At 42.9% G+C, this 11,837-nt stretch overlaps 1 protein-coding gene across 2 annotated transcripts; it reads left to right on the forward strand.

The window, feature by feature from the left end:
• Positions 1-1,770: 1,770 nt before the first annotated feature.
• Positions 1,771-8,355, forward strand: ARL14EPL (ARF like GTPase 14 effector protein like). 2 transcript variants are annotated; one of them, XM_071580870.1, is made up of 5 exons: positions 1,771-1,926; positions 2,394-2,440; positions 5,474-5,592; positions 7,242-7,390; positions 8,060-8,355. In XM_071580870.1, the coding sequence occupies exons 3-5, from the start codon at positions 5,482-5,484 to the stop codon at positions 8,280-8,282; spliced, it is 483 nt and encodes a 160-aa protein (XP_071436971.1). In that variant the 5' UTR covers positions 1,771-1,926; positions 2,394-2,440; positions 5,474-5,481; the 3' UTR covers positions 8,283-8,355. The 2 variants fall into 2 exon arrangements, with proteins under 2 accessions (XP_071436971.1, XP_071436972.1); XM_071580871.1 differs by lacking the exon at positions 7,242-7,390 and adding an exon at positions 7,553-7,692.
• Positions 8,356-11,837: the final 3,482 nt, after the last annotated feature.

Raw genomic sequence — 11,837 nt, forward strand, 5'->3', positions numbered from 1 at the left:
CCCTGCTCCCCCCGCGGGCCCCGCTCCCTGCCCGGCCCCTGCCCCTGCCCGGCCCCTGCTCCCCGCGCGGGCCCCGCTCCCTGCCCGGCCCGCCCGGCGGCGTCTGGGCCCTTCCCGGGCGAGTTTGGGCCGGGGCGCCGCCTGCGCGGGCACGGCCGGCGCCGAGGCCGAGGGAGCGCCGAAAGGAAGCGCCGGGGCCGCCGACACCGTGCAAGGCACGGCGGGGCGGGGCGGGGAGCGGCAGCGAGGCAGGCGGTGGCGATGCCGGGCCCGGTGCCGGCAGGCAGGGTCCGGGCAGGGGCAGGGGCAGGGGCAGGGGCAGCCACCCCGTCTGACGCCGCACGCCCCGCGGGCGTGAGGACGGCTCGGAGCCCCCGCGGCCCAGGAGGCTCCGCCGACACTGCGGCGGTGGGAGCGCTGGCCTGGGGCGTACGGCACCCTCCGGAGAAGGGGGATTTGTTCTCCCCCTTGTGGCTTTCACACGCTCCTTCCCTGCGCAGTTCGGTCCCTAAACCCATCTCCGCCCCTGCCGTGCGCTCTTCCCGCGCCTGTTCCGCGCCTTCCTCCTGCCCCGCAGGGGCTGATCGGAGAGCAAAACAGAAAGTTAGAAAGAACAGTCAGAAACAACTGGTAAACCTAGCTGTTTGGCAAAAATAGGGGTGAGGGGAGGAGGAGAACGGGGAAATGAGTGATAAAATGGGGCCACCACTGTGGCCTCACTACGTCGACATTTTACCAATGAAGTCGTAGAACTCCAAGGAACAGTTTCCCAATGGGACAAGAACATCACGGATTAATTTTTCACCCTGAAAGCTGTGGGGTTTTTTTCTGTTCAGCTGTCCCCTGTTTTTCTGGCTGCAGGATGCCACTGAGCACCAAGGTGTTCAAGAAGAGATCAGGTGGACCAGGAAGCAAAACTGAAATTCAGCACGTCTGCTCCCCTCTTCTCCCATCCCCTCTCCCCACAGCAGGGACATTGGTATTATATCTTCCCATGTGTACTTATAGTCACATGTTCATGACGGGGAAGACTTGCCCCTGTAGGAACCCTTAGGAGTTTCATCAGCAGAATCAATCTCTCTAAATGTTACCTAAGATTTTAATCCCTGTACATGTGCATCATGGTAGCCTGACACCCACCCAGTAAAAGCTGTTCTGAGCAGATTGCAGGCTATGTGCTATCACATATGCCATGATAAACAAATGTAGCTCATGCACAAACAATTCACGAAAAAGTCAGATACATGTGTAATTAACAAAATGAAAAAAATATTAACCATAATATGGTTTAATTATAATTTTTGTCCTGATAGAGTTAATTCCTGTTTTCTCCATCACGTAGAATATGCAGAAATCAGAACCCTGGAAAAATATATTACAATAAAACTGGTTGTAGGTTTTTTGGCTTGTTGTTGCAATGAGTACCTTGGAGATTGTGATTTCTTTTTTTCCCTTGAGGGATTTCTGTTTTATTTTTTACAACAAAAATCCCCAACAAACTGTCTCTGGAACAAAACAAGGGTATATGTAGCAGCATTTACATCACCTACCTGTCTGCTCCTAAAATGCTGCATCAGCTTTTCATTTGAAAAGTGCTGGAAGGGAAAGAAAATAGTATTGTAAATAATGAATCTACTTGCCCTCAGAGCGAGTTGTGAAATACCTCAGAGAATGGGTGAATACAGCTGATGAAGATAAAAAACTATGTTGGATTATTTGTCTAAGCCACAGCAGGAGAATTGATTAGACTTGGCAGTTTTAGGTGTTTATTAGGATTTAGGTGTATTCTAAAGAAGCATAGTGAGAACCATTAGTGATTATGGCATGCTGAAAATTGGCATCTGAAGGGATCAGGAGGAGACTGAGTTGTCTGCACTAGTGCAAAATGAAACCTGAAAGGCAGCAAGCTGATCCATGAGGTTGCAGGTAACTTTAGATATTGGGGAGCATTTTATTTATTGACTTTTGGAAACAGGGAGTAGAATCCAGAACATTTTGTCTAAAATGGTAAAATGTTTCTTTACTATATCCGTCTTCTAAAAAATCTCCATTTTAAAATATTTTAAATTTTTTAAAAATGAAATACTTTATTACAGGTATTTTGTTTACTTACCTTTGAAGAAAAAAAAAGTGCCATGAAATACATTTGCTCTGTTGTTCATTAGAAGCAAATGAGAAATGAAGACTCTTGTTCCAGTTTATAGAATTTCTCTTTTTTCCATTCTTTGTGCTAAATACTATTTAAAAGCCATAATTAATGAGACAGAAACTGTGAGGTCCTTTAAGACAGTTACCTGGCACTGTCTTCAGCTTGCTTCTCTGGGGAGCACTATTTTGATCATTTGTATTCTGTTTCAATCACTCTGGGGCTGATGTCATACTTCCACTATCAGAGGATTTGTGCAGCAGTAACTCTACACTGTGCCATCACCTCTTTTTGGTAAGTACAATATAAAATTATGAAGAATATCCTTTCTCTCATGCTGTCTGCTCTGAACTGAACGTACATCCTTCAGAACTGCGGGTTTTCAGGTGATTCTGGCAGATCTGCCCCTTGCATGACAATAAAAAAACGCATGTGGTTTTATAATTAACTCTTAGACTTCAACTGCAGGATCCCTCATTTCCAGATGGAGCAGAAAGTCTCTGGCTTTGAGATGGAGAACTCATGAGGATTTGCTTTATTTTACTGGGAGAGAGTCGTATTTGCTCCTCTGGATCCTGTCACAGAATGGACCATTATTCTGAGATCATGTTTGTCATTTGCTGGGGAACCAGCTGAGTTACAAGAGATAAGACCTGTTTCTTCATCTGGTCTGTGTTTCCTAGCTGGCTTCAAGGCTGTCTTCTGAACACAGATGCACATTTGGGGCTTGAGAGAAGGCACAGACTAGATGGTAAATGGTCTTTCCAAATACTTACAGCTCAGTCTATAGCTGATCCTGAGAAAGATTAATTTATTCCCATTACTAATTTGGGTGGCACCAGATGTCCTATAGAACTATGCTTTATCTTGCCCTGGTGAAGGTGATGAACATGCTTACGTATCTTAGCCACTTTGTCTCCAATGGCACAAACAAATACAACTTGAAAACACTGTGCATTCGCTCTGGCAAGCCCTGCAGAGCCACTAGCTTTAGGCTGCTGAGATCAAGCAGCCTGAAGTATCTGGCATGCCAGTCAGCACATTTCAAAATTTCACAGATTTCTCAGAATATTCTGAGTTGGAAAGGATCCACACACTAGCTGAAATATTTAGCTGGGTAATCCGTGAGGATGATAGATAGAAATATTAAATTCTTGAAAGAGCAGATACAGGAAAATACTTCTTTTACAAGAACCATAAACAAATGCAGTTCCTTCCAAATCCCAATATCTTCTGAAACTGTTCTCTGAGCAGAAACATCTGTGTTGTGGATAAGACTCTTTTAATGTGACACAGACTCTGATTTTCTTCCATCCTTAATCTGCTTTTAGCCTTGTCAGCTGTCTCAAGGCTCTGTGCTGAATTTGCCAGTTCTTAGCCATTGCTGTGGCCACAGTGGGACATTGAGCTGTGGATGATCACCTCCAGGAAGTATTTGCTGTATGCAAAAAGCGTGAGAGAACACAGATTTGGGTGGAGAAAGAGTACATTGATGCTTGTCCTCAGAGTTGAAATCTTTATGGAAGAGACTAGCGATCAATGCATTGCCCCTGGATTATCACTACAGTCAAACCAAAAACAGTAGATGAAAAAACTCTTGTTTCAGGACCAAGAATATTTTCCTTTGAGTAATTAGGTCCTGCAGACTTGATAGCTGGTGTCTGACTTTCTCTCATTTCCCTATCCCCCAATATCATGAGTAATCGGTCTGTGAGTCTCACTAATTTCTGAAATTTTCACACTTTTCTAGTCATATTCTGCTTTATTTTTTAGTATCTTTTCTGGGGATGAAAATTCAACATTTACAGTACATATGGAGACAGAAATGTGCTACATTCTCTGTGTAGGATATTTTTGCTGAGGTGCAAGAGCATTTGAAATGTCTTTGGAAAAAAAATTGTTCTTTTCTGTCAGTATTTAAAATGAGGCCTCTGATTTTGAGTGTTTGGTTCTGGATAACTGCTAGGACTTAGTTGCCAAAGGAGTTAAATTTTTACAACACCAAACGGCATGCAAGAATTCTGCCTGTAGCTGCTGATGGCTCTTCTGGTCCTGAGTCTTGCCTGGATGGGATGATCATCATTCATACTCATAAAGGGCTTTTACAATGTATGGTGGGACACAAAGGAGATATAGGAAGCAAATCCTTACCAGGACTCCAACTTGGGTGCAAATGAAGAGCAATCCTCACCTTCTCTGGAGTGGTGCCCTTCATTTTTATTTCATTTGTGGGCCCCTAGGAAATTTCTGGTAGGAATACAGGCTCCCCCATACATCAAATATTAACTTCCTGGTAATATATTTCCTTGTCTAATCCGAAAATGATACTTAAGTTCCAGAACTAAAAGGGTTGTTAAGAGACTATCCCACTGTGAATGGTGTCACATGTCATTCTTCAGGCCACTGAAGAGAAAGGAAAACCCTCTCTGAAATAGGCTGAAGGCTGTTCTTTTCACCTCTACAAAAAGAATCCCCTCCTATTACTGCAAAGTCTCTCCCTTCTCATTCCTATTCCCACTTTGACAGTTGCCTTAAATATTTCTGCTTGCGTTTGGGGTTAAAGTTTGAAGTACTGGAACTGCATATATTGCCTCAAAATCTTTAACTAACTATCTTCACAAGATGGGTAAAAAGAGTAGCTAACATCCATCTTGAACAGCTGCCACCACCATTTCTGTTTTAATGACAGAGAGGTTCTGGATGGCATTTGTTGTAGGATAGGCTCACAGAACCCACAGTCCTCCCTGGGTACTTTTTTAGCAGAGTGATGCAGATTTTTTCAAGTTAAATATTCTATTTCTTAAAAAAAAAAAAAAAAGAAAAGAAAAAATCTTCCGCATAGCTAAGGACTGAGATTTCAAGACAAGCTTGCTTTCAGTCCTCTGGTTGAACTCTTCACGAAGAAAATCCGAATGCGCCGGGAATATCCCGGACGCGGCAGGCAGTGCCACCTGCCGGGGAGCGCGGGCACTGCGCGCTCCGCGGCGTTCCCGCCGCACACGGGTCCGACTCCCCACGTCCCGCCAGACACACGGCCACATCCCTTTCGGTTTCTGGGTTACTTAAACGCCAGAAATTTTCCGACGTTTGCTTAACCAACTACCGAGGGGCTTTGGTGATACAGCTTTGTATATGCTCCTTATATTATTTTCATGCGGATTTAAAATCACATTAAACGGCTGTTGCTGATCCAGTTTTTGTTCTGCATTTGTTATCGGTTAATAATACATAAATGCCCAGTATGGTATCACCTGCACACCTTAGAATCTGCAATTACAAGTCTGTGTATACTGTTCTATATGTCTAACATATATGTATTTCACAAAGGTGGTCAAATGAGTGATCTCAGGGATGAAAACAGCAAGAAAAGCTATTCTTCCCAGGAAACACATGCAGTAGAAAATGCCCCTCCTGCTAAGGACTGCTCAATAGGACACAAAAAATTGGTATGACTTCTCTGTACTATTTTATTGTTAAGATACCTACCACTGTCTTCAATTTCTTCAATCATTACAAAACTAAAAAAGTGGAGTCAAGTGGGAAATATCAATAATAACAACAGTGAAATGAGTAATTTGCAGTGCAGTCATTTAGAGGGCTAAGAGCACTTCTATGCTCAAATGAAAAAGTAAGTAGGGAAATTAGAAAGTAATCTTAGTGAAAGGACTATCTCCATAGCTTATTATTTGTTTCCAACTTAAAACTGGATAATTTATGATCATGGACAGTGGTGATGCCGAAAACTAACCCGACTCCAAAGCATAAATGTCTGAACCATGTAGGTCCATGAGATTGCTCTATAGGTTTTGATGCCGTGAGTGAACCCAAAAGCAGGACTCCAAGCCAAGTTAATGTGGGATAAGATAAAAAGGTACATTCTTTAATGTCCAGGTTTAGGGCTTTTAGGAATACATGGTGACATCTTCGTGCCCTCTCTCTCCCTAGAACACTGATTTCCATGGTTTTTATAATATTGCCCACCCAATCATTACTTTACACATTTCTCAGTCCAGCCCTAGTCCCACCCCTGTGCCATCCCCCAGAATTTGGGGCTGGGGTCGTGGAGACCCTCTGTCTTCATCAGCTCTTCTCTTCCTTGGGCTTTGGAGTTCTTCCAGTGTTCTTGGACTCAAGGTTGTTGGCTTATGTTTGGTCTTGTGCTGCAGGCCTTTCTGATAGTCTTCAGCTCTTGTATCCTGAAAAGAGCCTAAATAGCTAAAAGAATTTGAGCTACTAGTCTGTGGTAGGGGTTAGGATGTATAAACAATGAACTTAGGCTGCCAGAATACTAGCACTGTGTTCTTAAAATCTATAAAATGAAAAAATGAAAAAATAAAAATACCTTCAGCATCAGTTTTCAGGAGTGTTCAACTGAAGGTGTACAGCATCAACCACCTCAAAAACAGGTGCACTTCAGTGCACAGATATTTCTAATTCACTGTATCAGCAAATTGGACAGAACTGCTTTCCATATGAGAAGCAATGAAAATGCTCAGTTGTTTGTGGAAAATCACCATGGACTTTGACAGTTGCAGCTGAGAGCTGACAAGGCAGCTCCATTTACCTGAGGAGAAAAGATAAATTTGTATGTATTTTTGTGCCTTTACATAAGGAGAAATGTATGGTCAAAATCCATGGTCATTGTCCAAAGGGAAATTGTTTGACATGATGCTTATATTCATTTGCAGTGACCTTAGACATGACTGTCAACATACATGGGCTATGTGGAATAGTAATACATAGATCTGATGTTTTAACTTCCAAAAGTATTCAGCAGTTTTAGCTAATTGCAAACATGAATTGGCAGGAAAATGCTTCCTCCTATTTCTCAAAAAACTGTGCTCTGTTGGGTTTTTTGATTGTTTTTGTTTTTTGGGTTTTTTTTTTTTTTTTTTTTGTTCTGTTGATCTGTTTTGGGTTTTTTTGGTTTGTTTGTCCCATTCTTCTCACTTGTGCAAATGCTTACTTAGTGCATTACATGTTTTTCTTTCCCTGAGATTGTTTGGACAAAGATGGTTTCTAGTCATCTAAGGGAACAGTGAAAATAAGAATGAATCCGAGATGTTTATAATAATAGTACTTTTTTATGTTATAGATAAAGTTGAAGAACACAACATATAATTCTGCCTCTCACAAGACAACTTGCAAACTTCAAGCCACTGTACCAGAGTTGTGTATTCAGAGTCATGGTTGTTCCATCTCCTGTCAGGATGCACAGTCGGTAAAAGGAATACTCAGTGAACAGTTAAACTATCAATTTTAAACATTATGATCTTTGTTCCTTCCTTTCCCTACCTGTGCTAAGTTATCAAGAATATTAATTTTAATGGCATTCAAAAGGACACTTGGCACCTAATAAATATATTTTTCAATTGTACTAATTACAAACTCTCTGTTTAATTATAGCAAAAACTTGAGAAACAATTAAAGTGCTTAGCCTTTCAAAATCCAGGACCTCAGCTAGCTGACTTCAATCCTGAAACTAGACAGCAGAAAAAGAAAGCATGCATGTCAAAGATGAAACAAAATTTATTTTATGAGTCCAAGTAAGATTGCTAATTTATTACATACTTTAAAAAATGGTTAGTATGCTGTTTACTCAGTCTAAATGAAATGAATCAAAGCATTAATGTTTTGCAGAGAGATTTCTTATTACATATAACAGCTGTGTTGGGAAAACAGGATTTTTCTGTGTGATTTAAGAGAATTTTTATATACTTCTTTCACATGTGTTCTTTTTTAATACTAATGGTTGTTGCAAGTAGGATATAGTGCTGATATTTCATTATGCTGTGAGGTTGTTAAAGAGTAAATTCTTGATTCTGTTCAGATATTTTGCATTTTTTTTTTTTGGTTTAGTCTCTGAAAGTGTTGAAACATTCTCTGAGAACCTCTTTTTGTTCTCTTTCACAGATTTACAAAGAAGTATGACAAACATGGTAGGCTGCTTTGTAATGACATCGATTTGTGTGATTGCCTAGAAGTGGACTGCCTGGGTTGCTTCTATCCTTGCCCCAAATGCAATTCAAACAAATGTGGACCAGAATGTCGCTGCAACAGAAAATGGGTTTATGATACACTTGAGACTGAAGCTGGGAATGTGATCAGCGTGCTGCCCTTTTTTGTCCCTGACTGATTATATGCTGTTAGTTTTTGTGCCTGAGCAATGTTCTTTTTTCTTCCTCTTTTATTAAAGTAAATTTTGGTTTTATGAATTGTCTCTAGTGAAGTACCTGACAGTGGTGCTTGGACTGCTTTATTGCTGCCTACCTAGCAAAATTGAATCTTCCACATTGAGTAAAAATATGTATTTCATTCTTCCTCATCCTTGTGAGTTTTGCGGAGGCACCTAATCAGTCCTTCCTAAATCTTGACTTTCTAAAATTGAAGGTGTCTGGATTGCTGTGGAAAGATAATTTTCTTAATCTGGGAAGCTGAGCCACATTACTTGTAATGAGGGAGGTTTTGCTGATCTCTGCTTGTCCATTTACTCAGATGTGTGACATAGCGCTTTCATGAAGGCTTGTCTAAGTGTCTTTTCCTTATGATAAATTTATGCCTTGTATAGGTGAGACAGGATTCATTTGAGATAATACTGTTCTTTGAAACTTGGTCACTATGTTCCTCTGTATCTAAAGCAGAGGAGAGTGTAAATAACTGGAGTTCTTTCTTGCTGCCCAGGCTAAAAGACTGAACCCAACATGTTCAGTCAGCACTTGTTTTTGTTACAACGTTTGGCACATTAAGCCTTCACCAGTTAGTAATTATACAGCTAAACAGACTGGATATTTTTTCCTTCTGGACAGAAAGGTGTCTTCAGTTTCAGGAGTTTCCTCTCCATGCAAGACATGACAAATTTCAAATACCAAAACTGATACCCAGTCTTCTTATGATGTAGGTGTTCTCATTCATGATGAGCATCCTCATGCTTTTTGAGGAGTGATTGTCCCACTGGATCTTGAAGGGGATGGGGCTGCAGATGCCAGGAGCATGCTGCTAGTACTCATTGCTTGGGCCTAGTACTTCCTGTTTTTGAGGAGCCTCTCCCAACTTTGAATGTGGCAACACTTTTCTCCCTTACAAGAGGCCATTCTTTGTGGACAAAGACTTCCTACTCCAAGGCAAAAATGTCTTGCAAGAGAAGAAACTTTTGAACAGATCCCGAGAGTGCCTTAACATTAAAATGTCCTTCTGAATTGATACCTTAGAAAGTTTTTGGTTCCCCTCAACTAATGACACAGAGCACTAAAGCTTGTAGCATGCAGGTAGCATGGGCAACAAGTAGGAGGAAGTGGAAGTCATTGTGCAGCTAGAAAGCTGTGACACCGTCACCATCACCAGAACATGATGGGATGCCATGCACTACTGGAGGAATAGTTGAGGAAGGAGAGGTGGTGGATTAGCCTTTTTTGTTAGAGAGTTGTTCCGAAGGGTTTGGACTCATGCTCTCAGGCACATCGTGTGGCTCTTGGGGATGGTCCTGTGCTGGCCTAAGGGTTGACTTAATAATCCTTGTGGATCCCTTCCAACTCAGCATATTCTGTGATTCTGTGATCCCAACAAAATAAGGGCTATAGACAATCTCCATCCTTTACTGGATGTAAGGGAAAATATAGTGACAAAGCATAAGGAAAAGGGAGAGGTTCTAAATGCCTTCTTTGCCTCAGTCTTTAACAGCAAGACAAGTTTTTCTCTGGTACCCATCCTCATGAGCTGGAAGACAGGGATGGAAGCAGAATGAAGCCCAATGAATAATCCAAGAGAAGTGGCCCTTGATCTGTTACACCACTAAAACACACAAGTCCATGGAGCTGGATGGAATCCATTCAAGTGTACTGAGGGATCTGGCAGAAGAGCTCACCAAGCCACTCTCCATCCTTTATCCTCAGATCTGGATAACTAATGAGGTTCCAGATGAGTGGAGGTCAGCAAATGTGATGCCAATTGATTAGAAGGTTAAGAAGGAGGATGTGGGGGAACCTGTCAGTCTGGCCTCAGTACCTGGGAAGGTCATGAAATGCATGATCTTGAGTCCCTTCAACTGACACATATGGGACAAGCCTGGAATCAGGCACAGCCAGTTTGAGTTTAGAAAAGACAGGTAGGTCCTTCTTGACCAACCTGATCTTCTTTTATGACAGGATGACCCTGCCTAGTGGAAAAGTCTGTGGATGTGTCTACCTGGACTTCAGCAAAGCCTTTGACACTGTTTCCCACAGCATTCTAAAGAAACTGGCTGCTCATGACTTGGACAGGCGCACTCTTTTGCTAGGTGAAAAACTGGCTGGATGGCCAGGCCCAGAGAGTGCTGGTATTTACTTTCAGCTGGTAGGCAGTCACTTGTGGTATTCTTCAAGGTGCAGTACTGGGGCCATACCTCTTCAATGTCTTTTTCAGTGATCTGGATGAGGAGATCAAGTGCACCATCCATAAGTTTGTGGATGACATGAAGTTGGGTGGGAGTCTTGATCTGATGGAAAGTAGGAGGTCTCTGCAGAGGCATCTGGACAGGCTGGATCAAGGCCAGTTGGGTGAGATTCAAAGTGGCAGACCCCACACTTGGGCTACAACAACCCCATGCAGTGCCATTGGCTAGGGGAAGAGTGCCTGGAAAGCTGCCTGCCAGGAAAGGATCAAGGGGTGTTGGTTGACAATAGATGAACATGAGCCAGCAGTGTGCCCAGGTGGCCAAGAAGGCTGATAGTACTGTGGCCTGTATAAAGAATAGTGTGGCCAGCCGGACCAGAGAGTGGCCATCCCCCTACATTCAGCACTGGTAAAGTCACACCTTGAATCCTGTGCCAGTTTTGGGCCCCTTACAATGGGAGAATGCTAAAATGGACTTAGGAGGAGGACAGCGCTAGGGAGCAGCCTGGACCAGACCAGCTACATATATGAGAGACTTTCACAGTTGCAGTTTAAATGTTACATGTTTTACTGTATGCTTTTTGGTTTGGAAAGTTTTCTGTATCCCCTGCATTGTTGCCACCCCTTGCATTTATTCCCCTTATAGCTTTGTCTGCAGTTAACCATCGTGCTGCTGAGGTGTGGGGGCTGCCCTCTGGGACAGGGCTGCCCCACCTTGGCGGGTGTCCCTGCCTAGCACTGCCAAAGCAGCCACTGCTGTGGTTGCTGCTGCCGCACAACAGTGCTGGGACCCACGAGACCCAGTGGGTCTAGGCTAGGGCAGCCCCATGTGGGGATCGCCCTGCCTCAAATTGCCAATGCAGCCACTGGTGATATGCCCACCGCCTCCTATCCATTTCTGCCTCTGCCCTAATCCCTGGGTTCCTACTGTTTAGTTCTCCCATCATTTAATGAGTTGTCCCATGTGGACTATCTGGTTGCCAGTTACTCACTCCATCCTTACCCTCACCCAATCATGTCCAAGTTCCAGAACCTTCCCCTCAGAATCTTATAAATATTTGTGTTGTTCCTCAATAAAGATTCACTTTTGTGCCTTTGTGCGGTTCACAAAAAGAAAGGGCTTGGCTCACTCAAGGGTTCTGGATGAATGAGCAATTAATTAACATGGAAGACAACTTTTACAGGGTATGGGTGGAGCATGGGCAGAACATGGAAATGAAGGGATTGGGATAACCATAGGGAAAAGTGGTGCAATGCACCAAATCTGAACCAATAGGAGAACAGGGAAGGAAAGCCATAGGGTAAAATAGGGAAGGTTGTAGAA

This window comes from Pithys albifrons, chromosome Z (genome assembly GCF_047495875.1).
Source record: "Pithys albifrons albifrons isolate INPA30051 chromosome Z, PitAlb_v1, whole genome shotgun sequence".
NCBI classification, from domain to species: Eukaryota; Metazoa; Chordata; class Aves; order Passeriformes; family Thamnophilidae; genus Pithys; species Pithys albifrons.

What these genes read in the sequence shown, in the direction of transcription:
- ARL14EPL (XM_071580870.1), top strand. Translation starts at nt 5,482, where the DNA reads ATGAGTGATCTCAGGGATGAAAACAGCAAGAAAAGCTATTCTTCCCAG. An exon ending in CAATAGGACACAAAAAATTG is followed by an intron (nt 5,593 to 7,241) that starts GTATGACTTCTC and finishes TTTATGTTATAG; the next exon opens with ATAAAGTTGAAGAACACAAC. An exon ending in AAAGGAATACTCAGTGAACA is followed by an intron (nt 7,391 to 8,059) that starts GTTAAACTATCA and finishes TCTCTTTCACAG; the next exon opens with ATTTACAAAGAAGTATGACA.